General features: G+C 58.4%; 4 protein-coding genes across 6 annotated transcripts in view; 2 read left to right on the plus strand and 2 right to left on the minus strand.

Annotated features, from left to right (window-relative positions):
* The window catches only part of ciao2b (cytosolic iron-sulfur assembly component 2B), a 1,170-nt gene extending 964 nt beyond the window's left edge, over positions 1–206 (minus strand). Inside the window, exon 1 of the mRNA XM_086176245.1 lies at positions 10–206. Within this exon, the coding sequence (XP_086032371.1) occupies positions 10–136 (127 nt within the window). The 5' untranslated portion in view covers positions 137–206. The remainder of the gene's footprint in view (positions 1–9) is intronic.
* Positions 207–1,468: 1,262 nt separating this feature from the next.
* LOC147236926 (uncharacterized) lies at positions 1,469–3,360 on the plus strand. Of its 3 annotated transcripts, none has more exons than XM_086176233.1 (3): positions 1,469–1,628; positions 2,541–2,891; positions 3,072–3,360. In XM_086176233.1, exons 1-3 carry the CDS (start codon positions 1,589–1,591, stop codon positions 3,122–3,124), a joined length of 444 nt encoding a protein of 147 aa, XP_086032359.1. In that variant the 5' UTR covers positions 1,469–1,588; the 3' UTR covers positions 3,125–3,360. The 3 variants fall into 3 exon arrangements, with proteins under 3 accessions (XP_086032359.1, XP_086032352.1, XP_086032344.1); XM_086176226.1 differs by lacking the exon at positions 1,469–1,628 and having other exon boundaries at positions 2,456–2,811; positions 2,842–2,891; XM_086176218.1 differs by lacking the exon at positions 1,469–1,628 and having other exon boundaries at positions 2,456–2,891.
* Positions 3,279–8,820, minus strand: shld2 (shieldin complex subunit 2). Its single transcript, XM_086176170.1, has 12 exons — positions 8,687–8,820; positions 6,565–6,751; positions 5,751–6,403; positions 5,458–5,608; positions 5,105–5,209; positions 4,837–5,031; positions 4,613–4,759; positions 4,354–4,554; positions 4,056–4,281; positions 3,841–3,956; positions 3,494–3,687; positions 3,279–3,378 (listed from the first exon to the last, which is right to left on the minus strand). Exons 2-11 carry the CDS (start codon positions 6,719–6,721, stop codon positions 3,503–3,505), a joined length of 2,136 nt encoding a protein of 711 aa, XP_086032296.1. The 5' UTR covers positions 6,722–6,751; positions 8,687–8,820; the 3' UTR covers positions 3,279–3,378; positions 3,494–3,502.
* Positions 8,569–15,870, plus strand: glud1a (glutamate dehydrogenase 1a). The gene is made up of 13 exons (XM_086176183.1): positions 8,569–9,077; positions 10,233–10,313; positions 10,404–10,459; positions 10,952–11,015; positions 11,302–11,396; positions 12,380–12,559; positions 12,633–12,770; positions 13,705–13,842; positions 13,957–14,037; positions 14,119–14,242; positions 14,317–14,408; positions 14,543–14,605; positions 14,711–15,870. Exons 1-13 carry the CDS (start codon positions 8,675–8,677, stop codon positions 14,828–14,830), a joined length of 1,635 nt encoding a protein of 544 aa, XP_086032309.1. The 5' UTR covers positions 8,569–8,674; the 3' UTR covers positions 14,831–15,870.
* The last annotated feature ends 475 nt before the right edge of the window (positions 15,871–16,345 follow it).

A 16,345-nucleotide genomic window follows, 5' to 3' on the forward strand; every position in this document is an offset into this window, starting at 1 on the left:
AAAGGATATCGAAGATCTCCCGGTCGTCGATGGGGTCGTGCACGTCCTCGTCCTCGTCGGCCGCCGTCAGCCGCCGCTCGCCGCTCCGCTGGAAGACCACCGGGTTGGCGTTCTCCAGGCGGGCCGCCGCGGACATCCTGGACCCTCGGGTTCGGTCGCGGCACCGGACGGCCAGTGACGCAGGGCCGGCGCATGCGCGCGACGCGCAAAGTGCGCACTTCCGGATTGGAGACGGAAGCCGGGAGGCGCCAAAGCTGTGGCGCGCGGACAGGAAGGGATCCTCCGATATCCAAGTATCGATTAGGGACCCTGAAATCTGACTCAATAGCTAAGAAGCTCAAGAAATGAAAAGTAAACATATAAAACTCACCTGCCAGTCGACAAATAATCCCCCGGAATCTGAATCAAACTCTGCTTTAAAATCAATAGACACCTCAAACCAACAACCGATCGACGACAAATAATCAATGAGTGACTTTAGAAGGGCTGCAGAAACTCCGGTGGCTGGGAGGGCGGCGCCCCCCGGTGACCCCCGGTGACCCCCGGTGACCCCTGGTGACCCCTGTGGGGGCTGGATGGTCAGATTCTGCCCTGACACTGAAGACCCTCTGAAGCTAAGCCACCAGTTTCTTGACCATCTCCTCCCAGATCCTTCTGAAGGGGTTCCTCGCTTTGGAGGCGGAGCTCCGCGGCCCGCCGCTCTCGTCCGCCATCTTGCCGGGCGGCGTCTTGTCCGGCAGCATCAGCGACACGTGCTTGAGCTTGCCGACGGCGGCGTGCAGCAGCTGGATGTCGCCCGTCACCTTCCGGTACTGGAGCTCCATCTTCTGCAGCCGCCCGCAGGCCTTCTCCTCCTGCGCGCCCTCAGCCTGCGCCTCGGCGGCGTGCAGCATGGCGTCCGCGTGTTCCCTCATCCGGCCCAGGACGTCCTCCTGGACCAGCACGATCCGCACCAGCTCGTCGCGGAGGTCGCGGCCGTCGGCGGCGTGCGGCGGAGGCGGCGCGCTCTGCTGAAAGAAGGCGTTCACGTCGGAGAGAAGGCGCTGCGTGTGGAGGCTCAGGCGGCGCCGCAGCTCCTCCACGCCGGACGGCGGCCGCAGGAGGCGACGCACCCGCGGGGGCGTCCGTCTGTACGGGGGGCTCTCCTCGCCCGACCTCCTCAGACTCTCTGAGCTCATGGTGGGAGGAGCTTGGCCTCCCGCACGCATCACACCTGCACTTACAACCTGTCCCCTGGCAACGGACACACACACACACACACACACACAAACGTCTGTCATCCACACAGCCGGGTGTCTGTGTTGTTGTTGTTGTTGTTGTTGACGTTGTCAGATGAGCGTCTCCACCGGCCAATCACAGTCCTCTGGGCGTGGCCCGCCGCGCTAACACTGGCATCCGGTGAACAATGGCTCGCTAGCCAGAGAGCAGGGGAACCGGTCCGTCCTGCCTTCACACACACACACACACACACACAATACACTGATGAAGTAGAAACTGAAGCGTCAGCCGACGCCTCAGCCTGGGAAATCAACGCGTCCACACACACACACACACACACACACACACACACAGGACTGGTGTGGCAGAGATGGCCAAATTGGTAATGGACATGCTGGCAGAAAAAGCAGGTGAGTGAACAGCAAAGGTGTGTGTGTGTGTGTGTGTGTGTGTGAGTGAAAGAGAGACCAGGCGTCTTTGGACTGCATGTGTGTGTGTGTTTGTGTCATAGGAACTGTGATCCTGGGGTCAGGTGTGTGTGAGACCTACACTCTATGGACTGTGTGTGTGTGTGTGTTATAGGCCCTGTGATCCCAGGTTCCTATGTGTCCTGGGAGTGTGTGTGTGTGATTGGAGGGTGTTTGTATGTTTCATAGCACTGTGATCCTCGGGCCAGGTGTGTGTGTGTGTGTGTGAGCTCACAGCGGTGTGGTGGTGTGAACCCCAGTGAAGCGGCGTGTTGATGACCTCGCTCCCAGGTGGTGACCTCACAGCGGCGGTCCTACAGGGGTGTGTATAAAGGGTGTGTGTGTGTGTGCGTGAGCCCCGGCAGGATGACGGGCGACTGGCTCCTCCTCCTGGTGGTCTCGGTGTCCCTGCTGGTCCTGGCCCTGGTCCTGTCGCTGTGGTGCTGCGCGGACGGCGCCGGCCCCGGGCCCCTCCTCCCCCCCGCCGCCGCCGCCCACGGCTCCCCGCCGCCGTACGCGGCCCCCGACACCCCCCCGCCGGCCTACAGCCCCCCGAGCCCCCCCGGCCACCTCGGCTCCAAGAGCCAGGAGGACATCACCTGACGCGCGGTCACATGACAGGAGGGCAGGCCCCTCATTGGTCAGAGGTTCAGGAGCCCCACCTTAAGACGTACAGACGGATGGAACTGAACACAATCATTGATCGATCCAAAGAGAAAACTAACAGACTTTAATTGTTATTTTTATCAAAATGATTAATATCCAGGAAAATGTCTGGAGGGGGCGGAGGCTCCCCGGCGCCCGTGAGCTTGCCGCGCTCCGATTGGCTGCGCTCTGATGGGCTGTGTCCCGCAGGAGACCTGGTGGAGGACAAGATGAGGGACATCCTGGGCGTGGGGGAGAAGAAGGAGGAGGAGGAGAAGGGCGGCTTCATGTCGCTCTTCAGACGCGACAAAGACGACAAGAAGGAGGACGAGGAGGACGAGGGAGGACTCTTCTCCTTTGGAGACGACCGGAAGAAGAAGGACGACGACAAAGGCTTCTTCTCCAAGATGTTCGACAGAGACGACGACGACGACGGGCGTCAGAAGAGGACGGGGTTCCAGGGTCTGTTCAGCGAGCAGGGGGGCCCCGGGGGCCCCGGGGGGCCCGGCGAGGGGCCCGGCGAGGGGGCGGCCGGAGCAGCCGTCCAGCTGGACGATAACGGTACGTGAGCTCTTCAGAAAACCGGAAACACTCCCGCCGCCGCCGCCTCGTGACGGCCCTCGTTCTTCCGTGGGCTCCAGGCTGGCTTCCAGAAGGTTCCCTCTGGACGTGGCTTCCTGTCTGTCCTAAACCGTCTGCTGGTGTCTTCTGAGCCGTGTGACAGCTTTAACTCCTCCTCAGAGTTGCTGGATGACCTGATCCAGGTGGCCCAGGAGACGTCCAAGGACCAGTGAGGAGGCCTGGAGCAAGGGGAACCTCCAGGAGACCCTCCAGGCCTCTGTCCTCGGAACCGACCCGTTTCTGCCCACGAGGCCTGCTCACAGACCGTGTGACCCGGAGCCTCCAGAGAGCCAATCAGAGACTTTGGTTTTGAATCTTATCGCGTGTCCTTTAACCTTCTTGTCGTCACGGTTCTGTCACGGCGTGGGTTTGTGGTTGAGGTGGGATCAATAAAGCGCTTTGAAGCAGCCGTCTGGGCGGAGTCTCACTGGATTGGACAGATGGTTAGCTTAGCACCAGTGATCTGGACCACCACCTTCAGCCGCACGGGGCGGCCGTGACGTCTCCTCCACGAGAGGACATCTCAGAGGTTCGACACGGACCTTCTGGCTCTAGGCCGGCCCGTCGGCCGGGAAGCGGAGGTCCAGCAGGGTGAAGTCCTGGCTGATGGCCTCGCTGTTCTCGTCGCACAGGAAGCTGCTGCGCAGGACCACCGCCGCCGTGGCCCTGGGGAGCCGCAGCAGCCTCTGGACCCTCTCCGCCGCCAGCTGGACCGGCTTCAGGTCCGAGCCCGGGCCTGGGACAGGAGAGGCCGTGAGACGACGCGTGAACGTCCAACCCACCGGCTTCTGACTGGATTGTGCTCCTACTGACGTCATCTGAGCCACTTCCTGCTCCTCTGCTTCTCTGGGTCCATGGAGGAGCTTCCATCACCAAGACTCGGACTCACCTGAGCTCCGCAGCAGGTTGTCAGGAGGAACATCAAGAATCTTCTGGAGAGGAACCGGCGGGACCTGGACACACACCTGGCTGCTGCACCGCCCGCCGACTGTCAGCACTCCTGGCCTGACAAACACACACACACACACACACACACACACACACACACACACACAATGTAAGCTACTTCCTCCAGAGGTTGAGCAGGTCCTGGGACCTTCTCACCTGTAGTATCGGCGCACGGCGGTGTGTGGCAGGCAGGGATAGCAGGGGCGGTAGATGCCGTTGGCGTCGGCGTCCAGCTCGGCGGCGCAGCGGCCGCAGCCCGTGTAGGTGACGTCGCCGCTCAGCGCCGCCGCGATCCGGGCCGTGGAGGCGGAGCTGTCGAGGGCGGGCGGCGGGGAGGACAGGAAGCGGAAGGTGAAGACGTGGACTCGGAGCTCCACGTCTCCTGCGGGAGGACTTCCAGTCAGCGCAACGGCAACCGGCGACACGCCGCCGAAGAACCGGCCGACGGACCCACCGCTGAACTTCTGCGACAGCAGAGTGTCCACGTCCAGCTCCAGGACCTGCCCCGGGGCGCCGCGGGGACGCAGGAAGCTCTGGGCGCGGCGGTCGGCGGCGTCCAGACACCGAGCGGAGCTCCAGGGGGTGGAGTGAAGCTCGGGGAGCTCTGAAGGCCACGCCTCCTTCACCAGGAGGAAACGCATGTCCCACACCGCCGCTGTAGGAGGCAAGCCTCAGGTTAGCGCCACAGTGTGTGTGTGTGTGTGTGTGTGTACCTTTGTTGTCATGGAAGCGGGGCAGCCAATCCAGAGCGGCCCCCCACAGCAGCAGCGCCCCCTGCTGGCCGTTGGGCTGCTCCACCGACAGCAGGGCCTGCGGCCGGCGTGCCGACCTGCAGCGAGACCCCGCCTCCTCCCGCCACGCTGTCCAATCACAACACAGGGGTCAGAGGTCGAGGTTCCGGCCGGGGCCCGAGGGTCACGCTATCTGTCCGACTCACCGCTGCTCAGGTGTGCGTGCGTGACGCGCAGCAGAGCGTGCACCAGTGTGTTGACCTGCAGCGACCCCAGGGCGCCGTAGGGCAGGCGCCCCAGGTCCTGGGGGGGGCGGGGCCTCAGCGACGCCAGCAGGGGGCGCCGCGTCTGCAGGTAGTGGCGGAGGTCGCCGAGAGCGCCGGCGCAGAGGAGCGGCGGAGCTGGAGACACAGGGGGCGGAGTCAGAAGGGGCGGGGTCAGAGGGGGCGGGGTCAGAGGCAACCACCGGTCTACCTGGGGGGGCGGCGGCGGTCACGTGACCCAGGTTGAGCAGTTTGCTGCTGAAGGTAGACTGGAGGACCGTCTCTCCTCGCCACGGATCCTCGTTCACCTTCAGACCTGCGGACGAGACGAGCTCCTGAGCAGGACTTCCACGTCTGATGGCGAAACCACATCTGCTCTCCCATGAACTCCCTCCTGACTTTATCTCCACAACATCTAACATGCCCTGACCTTCTGACGGACTCCTGACCCTCTCCACCATCATACACACCGTGGCCCCAACCTCGTCTTCTGCTGTCCATCACCTTGTCAGTCTGAGCAGGAAAGGTCTGAGCTCTGGCCCGGATGCTTCCAGGTCTCCTTACCTGACACCAGCAGGACGTCTCCGGGGGCGACGGTCAGGGCCCAGAACGCCGCCTCCCGCCACAGCACCACCTTCTTCTCCGCGCCCGATTGGTCGGTCACCACGACGGAGGCCAGGGGGACGGTGGTCCCGGCTGACGGCCCGGACCGCACCTGCAAACACAACCGCACGGGTGTCTCAAAGACCTGGAACCAGAACCGGGACTAGAACAGGGCCTGGCTGTCTGGCTGTTTTCCACTGATAATGATCTCCCGCTGTGTAAACCTGGAGATACAGCAAGTCCGGAGGCCCTACCTTGACCTCCTTGAGGTGGCATGGATGGACCACGGCCACCAGGACCTGGTAGCGGGCCCTCGGGGAGGTGCAGCCGCAGAGGAGGGTGGGGGCCCGACCCGGCCCGGCGGCGGACGTCTTGGTCCCTCCGTCTTTGTGAAGACGGGGTCTCTTGGGCTCCGGGGACCCGGGTGGCGAGCGGCGTCCCTGGAGCTCCTGGGAGCAGAGCACCCCCTGGGCCGTGGCCTCCAGGACCACGCCCCCCTCCTGCACCCGCGGCGATGGACACGGCGGGCTGAAGAGCTCGGCAGAGGCCAAGGGGGACGGCGTGGAGGGGCTGAAGAGCTCCGGGGTGCTGGAGGAGGCGCGAGGGGGGGTGTTTTGGGGCGGGGTTTTCACAGGGCTGGCTGGCGATTGGACGCCGCGCCGGGCCCTCAGGACGAGGGCGTGGCTGAGCGTCCAGGCCGAGAGGTACTGGTTGTGCACGGACAGCCGCTCGGCGGCGTCCGCCGGGTCCCGGGCGCTGGGAAAGCAGACGTTCAGGTACTCTTGAAGAGACGCCGAACACAGACCTTCGACCTCCGGGTTCCGGCGCCGGGCGGCAGCATCCTCCGCTCCTAAGCCCCGCCCCTCCACTGTCGTCGCCTCTTCATCCTGGCGACCTCCTGCCGGCCCTGGGGATTCGTTCAACACATCCATCAGGACGTCTGGGTTCGGATTTAAAGACCGAGCGCAAAAAAGCGCCGGAAACCAAAAATCTGAAGGAACCCTAAGTGTGTTTGTAGTTCCGACAGCGGTGAGTGGTTCCAAAGAACTACAAATCCCAGTGTCTCACCCGCAGCAGGAAGCAGGCGTCCGTCCCGCCACCGCAACTCCAGGCGTCTCCAGCAGGGGGGGCCGGGTTGGTCTCCCTGCGCCCCGGCTCGGGGGTCCGTGGGGTGGAAAGGGCCGGGGGCCCCCAGGAACACATGGACCTTGGAGGGGTCGCACATCTGGAGCGGCGGCGGAGAAGCGTGGATTTCCTGCAGGTCCGAGAACATGACTGACATCAACAAAGAAGATTCCACAAACATTTGAAAACCCCTCTCTGGAGGGGGTTGGAGGGAGATCGGTCGTGATGACGCCCGGCTCCACCCCTCCAAGAGGTTAGAGGTCGCCCAGCACCGGCGGAGAGCCCGGCGTGGTCACGATGACTCGGCAGCTCTGGAGCCGCCGTCCTCCGACAGCTGGAAGCCATTCGCTGACGGCTCGACCAATCAGAGAGCGGCGTGCCTCGGCACGGCGCGGCTTCATCTCAGACACAATAAAACTCCCCGGGGAGGAAAAGCCATTTCCTTCTTTACATCTCAAGACAACAAACCCTGATTTGAAAAACTATATTCTTCCTGAGCCCTGGCTTTTCTCCCTTCTTTGGAAATGCTCTGACTGCCATGTGTGACGTTCCAGGGTGATTTTAGGACAACTGTTTTGTTGGTCTCTTCCCTGAGAGGAGACGTTCAGCCTCCGTCTCCTTCAGGCTGACGTGGTTCTGCTGCCCGGAGACCAAAGAAAGAGTCATGACTGATTTCCAGCGATTATGTGTGACATGCTGTCGGGTTCGTGACGAGCGCCGCCCCTTCGGTCCGAGAGCTCATTTGCGCTCGACGTTCTCGGGGGGCCGGCGGATGCGAACCTTGCGGCGCCACCGAAGTCCCGGGGGCAGTGTTGTGCAGCTCGATGAGCGAAAGGAGCAGAAAAGAACAACATGGCGTCAGTAGAACCGGGGAGAGGAATTCTCCGTCCACATGGAGCCTTGTATTTGATGGCCGCGCCGCCGTCTCTTTCTCAGAATTAACATTATCACCAGCTCCTCCGCCATCTTTGTTATTGTCCGCAGTGGAACGTGGGTGAACTCTGCACTGCCCTCTAGCAGATGTGTTGCTTCACAACAAACCTGCAACGAGCCGTGAAAGTGACAACAAAGATCAGGGGGACCTTCTGCAGCCCCAGGACTCCACCTGGACGTTCAGACCCCAGACAGGACGATAGATAGAAATATCAGCCTGAACCTGGAGGTTCCTCAGACACCGCATAGCGGAGGGATGTGATCCCGTGTGATTTCTGGAAAACAATCCAGCGATCAGGAAGTGAGGAGCAGGTGGAGCAGAGGCAGGACTTCAGGCCAGGCTAAGTTTAGCAGACACTTAAAACCCAACACACACACACACAGGGCTCCCTCTCCCTCATACACACACACACACACACACATGCACACACATTATTTTTAGACCTGAGCCTTCAATAAACAACTTTAGATGTATTTATTTCTAATATGTATGTTTGACATTATGATATATAAGTCTATGAACAGTTAGGAAGTTTTATATTGATCAGCTATGTGGTGTAAATTTGTCAGTTAATCAAACAGCTTGTTTCAGCGGACTACTGTTGAAGTTCTCAATAAAAGATGAAGTTTGGATGCAGAAGGTGTTCATCGGTCAGCTCCGCAGGCTGCCGGAGCTACTTTTAATGTTCGGATCAAGCTAGGCTAAATGGTTTGGGGGCTCCGGTCAAGCTAGGCTACAACAGCTAGCCAAGCTAGGCAACAACAGCTAGCCAAGCTAGGCAACAACAGCTAGCCAGGCTAAGGCTACACGGTTTAGAGTGCTACAGTCAAGCTAGGCTACAACGGCTATGAATGCCGCGTAACGCGGGTCTAGGCGGACGGCTACGCTACTAGCTAGGCTAGGCTAGGCTAGGCTAGGCTACAAGGGCCGCATGCTAGGTGGAATGTTTCCACGTCCAGGTGGAGAAGCGGCGGAGCGGCGAGGGAAGGGAGGGCGGGGGCGGCGGGTGGGGGTGGAGCCCCGCGGGTGGAGCCGCGCCGCCCGCAGCGCCACTTCCTCCTCCGCCGTCACTCGGTCCGTATCTCCCGGGACTCGGTGAACCTCTCCACGACTCCGAACATGTACCGGTACCTCGCAGAGCTGCTCTCCCGGGGGGCGGGAGGCGTCCTGGCCTCCGGCTGCTCCGCCGCCGACGCGGCTCTGCCGGCGTCCGCCTCCCTGCTGCGGTGCCGCGGCTACAGCCAGGCCGTGGACCCGGACGACGACCCCAACTTCTTCACCATGGTGGAGGGCTTCTTCGACCGCGGCGCCGCCATCGTGGAGGACAAGCTGGTGGAGGGGCTGAAGACCCGCGAGAGTCCCGAGCAGAAGCGGAAGCGCGTCCGCGGGATCCTGCGGATCATCAAGCCGTGCAACCACGTCCTGAGCGTCAGCTTCCCCATCAAGAGGGACGGCGGCGAGTGGGAGGTGATCGAGGGCTACCGGGCGCAGCACAGCCAGCACCGGACCCCCTGCAAGGGAGGTGAGCCGCCCGGGAGCCGCGGAGGGCTCGGTGTCATAGCAGGTCCAGAAGGATAAAGTCCCTCTAAAACGCCATTTCCTCCAGTCAGGCGTCCGGATCGATACTGTACAACGTTGATATCGACTAATAAATGTGTAGACCCCGGGCTGCTCGGCGCTCCTCCGCACCTCTGAACGTTCAGAGCTTCCCCGTGACGTCAGAGGCGTCCTCCTGTGTGACGTCACACCGCTGGCCCCGCCCCCCACCTCCACCTGGGGTTGCAGGTTCCACGCCGTCTCACGTCTGGACGTTCAGATGTTCGAGCTCAGAGCTGCACTTTTACCCACAGTCGTAGTTTACGCTGTGTATTTACTTTACGCCGCCAAAGTGACATCGGTCACAGTGATCGATCGCATATGGAGCAACGCCAGGACGCATCTGATCGATCAGATATTGACCGCATGACAGGCCGGGCGTCTTCGGTTGAGTCGTGTGTTCGCCGAACGCCGCTCTTCCCTGCCTAGATGATAGAAAACGGTGCACAAACTGAGTTGACGTGCACACGTGTGTGCATGTGAGAGTCCCTCCCCAGTGAGGAATGCTGACAGTCAAGTGTGTCTCATCATGTATGGGCTTTACCAGCCTGAATTCAGCATGTTCCTGTGATCGTTGCAGTGTCTTACTGCCGCTGTGCCCCATGCAGTAGGAGCAGCGCTGCCCACGTGACCTTGTTGCCCCAAATAGAGTTGGCAGGTAGACCCCGAAGCACCCCCGGCTCTCGCTGAAGCGGGACCTCCCTTTAACAGTGTGGCTGTGAGGCTCCGCCCCCACAGAGGCTCCGCCCCCTGCATCACATCCATCTCCTGACCCCCCCCACTTATGCTCTGAGGCCACTTAGGGTGTGTGTGTGTGTGTGTATTCAGACACGCTGTGCTCCGACATGTGTGATCAGGAAGTGAACCCTGTCAGGTGTGTCCTGGACAGGGTTTGTCTAGGCTGGTTCTTCTAGACCTCAGCCTGGTGTCTCCCGTCCTGACAAACCCCCTGGGTGTGTTTGGGCTCTCCGACCTGAGCTGTTGTTCATATTGACGAACCCGTCACCATGGAGACGCAAGGAAAGCGTTGTTTCTGTGGACGGACAGAGGAGCCGTTCTCACCTGGGTGTTTGTGTTCCAGGGATCCGCTACAGCACCGACGTCTCTGTGGATGAAGTGAAGGCTCTGGCTTCTCTCATGACCTACAAGTGTGCTGTTGTCGGTGAGACACACCCACACACCCACACACCCATGCACAGACACACACACACACACATAAACAAGAGACGTGTCCTGTGTGTGTGTGTTCCAGATGTTCCATTCGGCGGTGCCAAAGCCGGGGTGAAGATCAACCCAAAGAAATACTCGGTGAGTTTCCCCTCAGCCGCTCTTCTGCCTCTGGATTCCAGAAGACCATTTCTTCTCTGAGTTTGCAGTAACTACATGCACATGTTCCCTCCACGCCATGTTCTTTACGACCGCACCAGCACCGCTCCTGAGAACATTCTCCATTGTTCCTGCCAGAAAAGCTCTTTGAGGAACAAGTTCACAGTACAAACAATGTTATTACATCAATAACAACACAGCTATAACACATTGTTCATTCAATTGCTGCTGCTTCTCTCAGCAACAGAGCTCTGCTTGGTTAGTTTGACCTTTGACCTTTGACCTTCTCCCACCTGTAAAAATCCCCCCCCCTCACCCCAAGCGCCTGTTTACATGAACTCCTTTCCAAACACGATCCCAAAGTGACCGGAATGACACTTGAAGGCATGTATGTGTGTGTGTGTGTGTGTGTGTGTGTATGTGTATGTGTGTGTGTGTGTGTGTGTGTGTGTGTGTGTGTGTGTCTTCCCTCAGGACACAGAACTGGAGAAGATCACCAGGAGATTCACCATCGAGCTGGCCAAGAAGGGCTTCATCGGTGAGGAGAACCAGGAGCAGCTGGTGGAAATGAAGAATAGAAGTTGTAAACTAATAATCCCGTAGAGTCTGAGAGAAAGGAGCAGATAGGAAAGTCTGGATGAAAGCTGGTAGAGATAATGGAGTAAAGCAGGTGAAGTCCATTGGTCAGAACGGCTGAGGGAGGCTGAAGGTGATTGGCTGGCCCGCGAATCAGTGGTTGTGAGTCGCACGCTCCGATTGGCCGAGGAGCCGGTCACCTGACCGTCCCGCTTCCTGACGTCTGACCCGCTGATGTTCTCCTGTAGGACCCGGGATCGACGTCCCTGCACCCGACATGAGCACCGGGGAGAGGGAGATGAGCTGGATCGCAGACACCTTCGCCACCACCATGGGACACTATGTCAGACACACACACACACACACACACACACACACACACACACACACACACACCATGGGACACTATGTCACATACACACGCACACACACTCACACACATCATGGGACACTATGTCAGACACACACACACACACCATGGGACACTATGTCAGATACACACACAAACACACACATACACACCATGGGACACTCAGATACACACACACACACACACACCATGGGACACTGTCGGATACACACACACACACACACACCATGAGACACTATGTCAGACACACACACACACACACACACCATGGGACACTGTCAGGCACACACACACACACACACACACACCATGGGACACTATGTCAGACACACACACACACCATGGGACACTATGTCAGATACACACACACACACACACACACCATCCGACACTATTTCAGATACACACACACACACACCATGGGACACTATGTCAGACACACACACACAGACACACACACCATGGGACACTGTCAGATATACACACACACACACCACGCGACACTGTCAGATACACACACACACACACACACCATGGGACACTATGTCAGGTACACACACACACCATGGGACACTGTCAGATACCCACACACACCATGGGACACTGTCAGATACACACACACACACCATCCGACACTATGTCAGATACACACACACGCACACACCATGCGACACTATGTCTGATACACACACACACACACACACACACACACACACCATGGGACACTATGTCAGATACACACACGCCATGGGACACTATGTCAGATACACGCACACACACACACACAAACACACACACACAAGACATGGGACACTGTCAGATATACACACACTCACACACACTCCATGGGACACTATGTCAAATACACACACATACTGTCACTCACACACACAAGACATGGGACACTGTCAGATATACACACACACACTAAGCTGTGTTGTCCCCCCCCCCTCCAGGACATCAACGCCCACGCGTGTGTGACGGGGAAGCCCATCAGCCAGGGTGGGATCCACGGCCGGATCTCTGCCACGGGTCGGGGCGTCTTCCACGGCATCGAGAACTTCATCAACGAGGCGGCCTACATGAGCCAGCTGGGCATGTGCCCCGGCTTCCAGGACAAGACCTTCGTGGTCCAGGTGGAGAAGCCGCTCCTCTTACTTTCCCCTCGGAAGGTCACCTGACCGCCCTCCGCCCCCCCCGTCTCCGCAGGGGTTCGGGAACGTGGGTCTCCACACCATGAGGTACCTCCACCGCTTCGGAGCCAAGTGTGTGGGCGTGGGCGAGATGGACGGAAACATCTGGAACCCCAAAGGCATCGACCCCAAAGAGCTGGAGGACTACAAACTGGTCAGTAATAGGACTACAAACTGGTCAGTAATAGGACTACAAACTGGTCAGTAATAGGACTACAAACTGGTCAGTGCCGGGAGCAAACGTATTACTTTGAATAAGAAGGACTACAAACTCATGACTACTTTGAATTAATAGGACTACAAACTTCTTATTAAGTTGAATTAATAGGACTACAAAGTGATCATTGCTGGGATTACACAGGACTACAAACTGGTCAGTAATAGGACTACAAACTGGTCCGTTATAGGACTACAGAATGGTCAGTGCTGGGAGCAAACGTATTACTTTGAATTAGTAGGACTACAAACTCGTTACTACTTTGAATTAATAGGACTACAAACTTGTTATTAAGTTGAACTAATAGGACTACAAAGTGATCATAGCTGGGATTACACAGGACTACAAACTGGTCAGTAATAGGACTACAAACTGGTTCAGTGCTGGGAGCAAACGTATTATTTTGAATTAATAGGACTACAAACTTGTTATTAAGTTGAACTAATAGGACTACAAAGTGATCATTGCTGGGATTACAGAGGACTACACACTATTCAGTGACAGGACTACAAACTGGTCAGTAATAGGACTACAGAATGGTCAGTATTGGGAGTAAACAAGACTACGAGGTACAAACTGGTTATTAGGACTGCAAACTGGTCAATAGGACTACAAAATGATCAGCACTGGAGTAAATAGGACTACAAATTGATGAGCACCAGGACTTCAAACTGGTTGACGCTCAGAGCGAGTAGGACTACAAATATGGGTCATGGACTACAAAGGGGCGGCCGAGGAGCCGTAAACATCCGCCATGTTTCCAGCCTCAGTGCTGATGAGTGCCCCCTGGTGGCAGCAGCAGCATGTCAGTCTGTTAGTGGACTACAAACATGGAGATCGGTAACGCCCCCCCCCCCCCGCCCGTCTCCAGGCCAACGGCACCATCGTTGGGTTCCCGGACGCGGCGCCGTACGAAGGCAGCATCCTGGAGGCCGACTGTGACATCCTGATCCCGGCCGCCAGCGAGAAGCAGCTGACCAGGAGCAACGCCCACAATATCAAGGCCAAGGTAGGACTGCTCCACACACACACACACACACACACACACACACACACACACAAACACACACACGTGTTCATCTTGTCACATGACCACAACATGGCGACGGGTGTAACTCCTCAGATTATCGCCGAGGGAGCCAACGGTCCCACCACGCCCGAGGCCGACCGCATCTTCCTGGAGAGGAACATCATGGTGATCCCGGTCGGTGGACGTTCTCGGACCTGCAGCTCGCTCCCCGTGGGACCGGCGATCATCTAACATGTCCTTCTCCTCTTGGACCAGGACATGTATCTGAACGCCGGCGGCGTCACCGTCTCCTACTTCGAGTGGCTGAAGAATCTCAATCACGTCAGTTACGGCCGATTGACCTTCAAGTACGAACGGGACTCCAACTACCACCTGCTGAGTGAGTCCCTCGCCTTGACCTTCGACCCCGTCCTCCGACCCTGTGTCTTGACCTTCGACCCCGTCCGTCCCCAGTGTCGGTCCAGGAGAGCCTGGAGAGGAAGTTTGGCAAACATGGCGGCTCCATTCCAATAGTTCCTACCTCTGAGTTCCAGGCCAGGATCGCAGTAAGTACAAGTACTGCGGTACTGTAGTACCGACACTGCAGTACTGCAGTACCGCTTGTACCTTGTAGTAAGTGTGCGGTGGCGGGGGGGGGGGGGTCTCCTTCTGGGGTGTGACCACTGCGCTCTGCTGACAGGGAGCCTCTGAGAAGGACATCGTCCACTCAGGCCTGGCCTTCACCATGGAGCGATCAGCCCGGGTAGGTCTTCACCTCCTCACCTTCTTCTTCTTCTTCTTCTTCTTCTTCTTCTTCTGCTCGGCTCCTCCTCACGTTCATCGTCTGGCTTCTTCTTCCTCTCGGCAGCAAATCATGAGGACGGCCAACAAGTACAATCTGGGCCTAGACCTGCGGACGGCGGCCTACGTCAACGCCATCGAGAAGGTCTTCCAGGTCTACAGCGAGGCCGGCCTCATCTTCACATAGACGCCGTCGCATGACCGTTACCCGCCTGTTACCCGTCTGTTACCCGTCTGTTACCCGTCTGTTACCCGTCTGTTACCCATCTGTTACCCATCTGTCGCCTGCCTCTGTTCTGTCGCTCCTCGGCTCCACCCGTGTTCCTCTGCGGTTCCTCTCCTGAGGAGGAACAGAACCTTCGGTTGAAAGCTTTAACCCGCCCGTCGTCGCCGCCGCCGTGCCCAGATGTTTCCGACACCAGCCTTAACGACTCACCCGTGGGAGGAAGGTTCTCCTGCAGCAGGTAGAACCTCAGGAGCAGATCGACCTCTGGTTCTTTGGTCCGCCTCTGGTTCCAGGACCGCTCAGCTCCTCTGGACCAAGGTGCATCTCCAACCAGCCAGTCAGGTGCTTCCTGACGTTCTTCTGGCGGGAGACGGACGTGTTGTCAGGTGCGGCGGGAAGAGCCGGTCAGAACCTTGAGTCTGAGAACGTACCTGAAGGGAAGGTTCTCGCGCCAAACGCTCAGCCGCCGTGGTCCTCTCGACCTCCCGCCGCTCCCGCTTCATCTTCTCCTGGTCCAGTTCTCCCCCGGTTGGTCCTCCGGTCTCAGACATCTTACCTCCAGGTTTCCAAAGTTTAGCCCTCGCCAAGTTTGTTGAATGTAAACCCCGATGAGCTCGTTATCTACCTTGTGGATTAGCGGATTAGCTAATTAGCAGATAGGCCAAGTAATCGTGGGATTGGCTAGTTAGCTGCTAAGCTAACAGCCGCTCCAGACAGGAGGGTGTCGCTGCGAGTTTGGAAACGACGCCCGCCGTTTCAATCATCCCGTAGTTTGTCGTCACGGCAACTGATCCCACACCAAAGAGCCCGCGGTGCCACGGCCGGACGCGCTAACCGCTCGCTAAGCACATGCTAACTATGCAACACGGCGTGGGGTTTCACGCCATCGCCTCCATCTCCCGCCTCCTGACAGGGGCGGGAAACAGGTTTACTGAGAGAAGGCCTCAAAGACGGAGGGGCTGCCTTTTTGTTAAGAAGAAAATAAATAAAGTGGAAGCAAAGACTCGTCTCCTCTCTTATTTGGAAAGGTCAAGAAGTGTGTGAACTCAGGAAACCTTCACGAGGGGAGATGGTGAGAAGCAAAACAGGAACTTTGTGATTCAGAGGGAACCCCAGAAGCTTCTTCACCCCCAGTCATTTCCCGGACCCCGATTGGTCCGATGCGCGTGACGTCATGCCGCCGTCAGCCACATTTGATAAAGGTCGCCTCTCCGGTGGGCGGGGCTTTCCCTCGCTGCACCAATCAAAGGGCAGGATTTTCCCCACGACGCCGGAATTCCCCTCCGGTCCGGGGCTTTCCGAGCCGACGGGCTGCCGGTAACCATGGTGACGCCGTCAAGTTCGCGGGGCAGAGCACACGCAGCACTTCCGGTGCTCGAAAGTAAAAGCATGCGATAGGAGGATGTCTCAGGAGGACCCCCTCCAGAGGTTCCCCGGGAGGGTGGAAGGTCCGGCCGCATCTTCGAGCTCCGGTGC

Source organism: Fistularia commersonii, chromosome 2 (assembly GCF_037954325.1).
Source record: "Fistularia commersonii isolate RoL2024-O1a breed Wild chromosome 2, RoL_Fcom_v1.0, whole genome shotgun sequence".
Classification (NCBI taxonomy): Eukaryota; Metazoa; Chordata; class Actinopteri; order Syngnathiformes; family Fistulariidae; genus Fistularia; species Fistularia commersonii.

Bases quoted from the DNA above. Each gene is read 5' to 3' on its own strand.
- LOC147236926 (XM_086176218.1), top strand. From the start codon at position 2,456: ATGTCTGGAGGGGGCGGAGGCTCCCCGGCGCCCGTGAGCTTGCCGCGC. The intron at 2,892-3,071 runs GTACGTGAGCTC...ACTCCTCCTCAG, and splicing joins CGTCCAGCTGGACGATAACG to AGTTGCTGGATGACCTGATC.
- shld2 (XM_086176170.1), bottom strand. From the start codon at position 6,721: ATGTGCGACCCCTCCAAGGTCCATGTGTTCCTGGGGGCCCCCGGCCCT. The intron at 5,032-5,104 runs GTAGACCGGTGG...CTGTGTCTCCAG, and splicing joins GACCGCCGCCGCCCCCCCAG to CTCCGCCGCTCCTCTGCGCC. The intron at 4,282-4,353 runs GTGGGTCCGTCG...GTCCTCCCGCAG, and splicing joins GCTGTCGCAGAAGTTCAGCG to GAGACGTGGAGCTCCGAGTC.
- glud1a (XM_086176183.1), top strand. From the start codon at position 8,675: ATGTACCGGTACCTCGCAGAGCTGCTCTCCCGGGGGGCGGGAGGCGTC. The intron at 11,397-12,379 runs GTCAGACACACA...CCCCCCCTCCAG, and splicing joins CCACCACCATGGGACACTAT to GACATCAACGCCCACGCGTG. The intron at 13,843-13,956 runs GTAGGACTGCTC...GTAACTCCTCAG, and splicing joins CCCACAATATCAAGGCCAAG to ATTATCGCCGAGGGAGCCAA.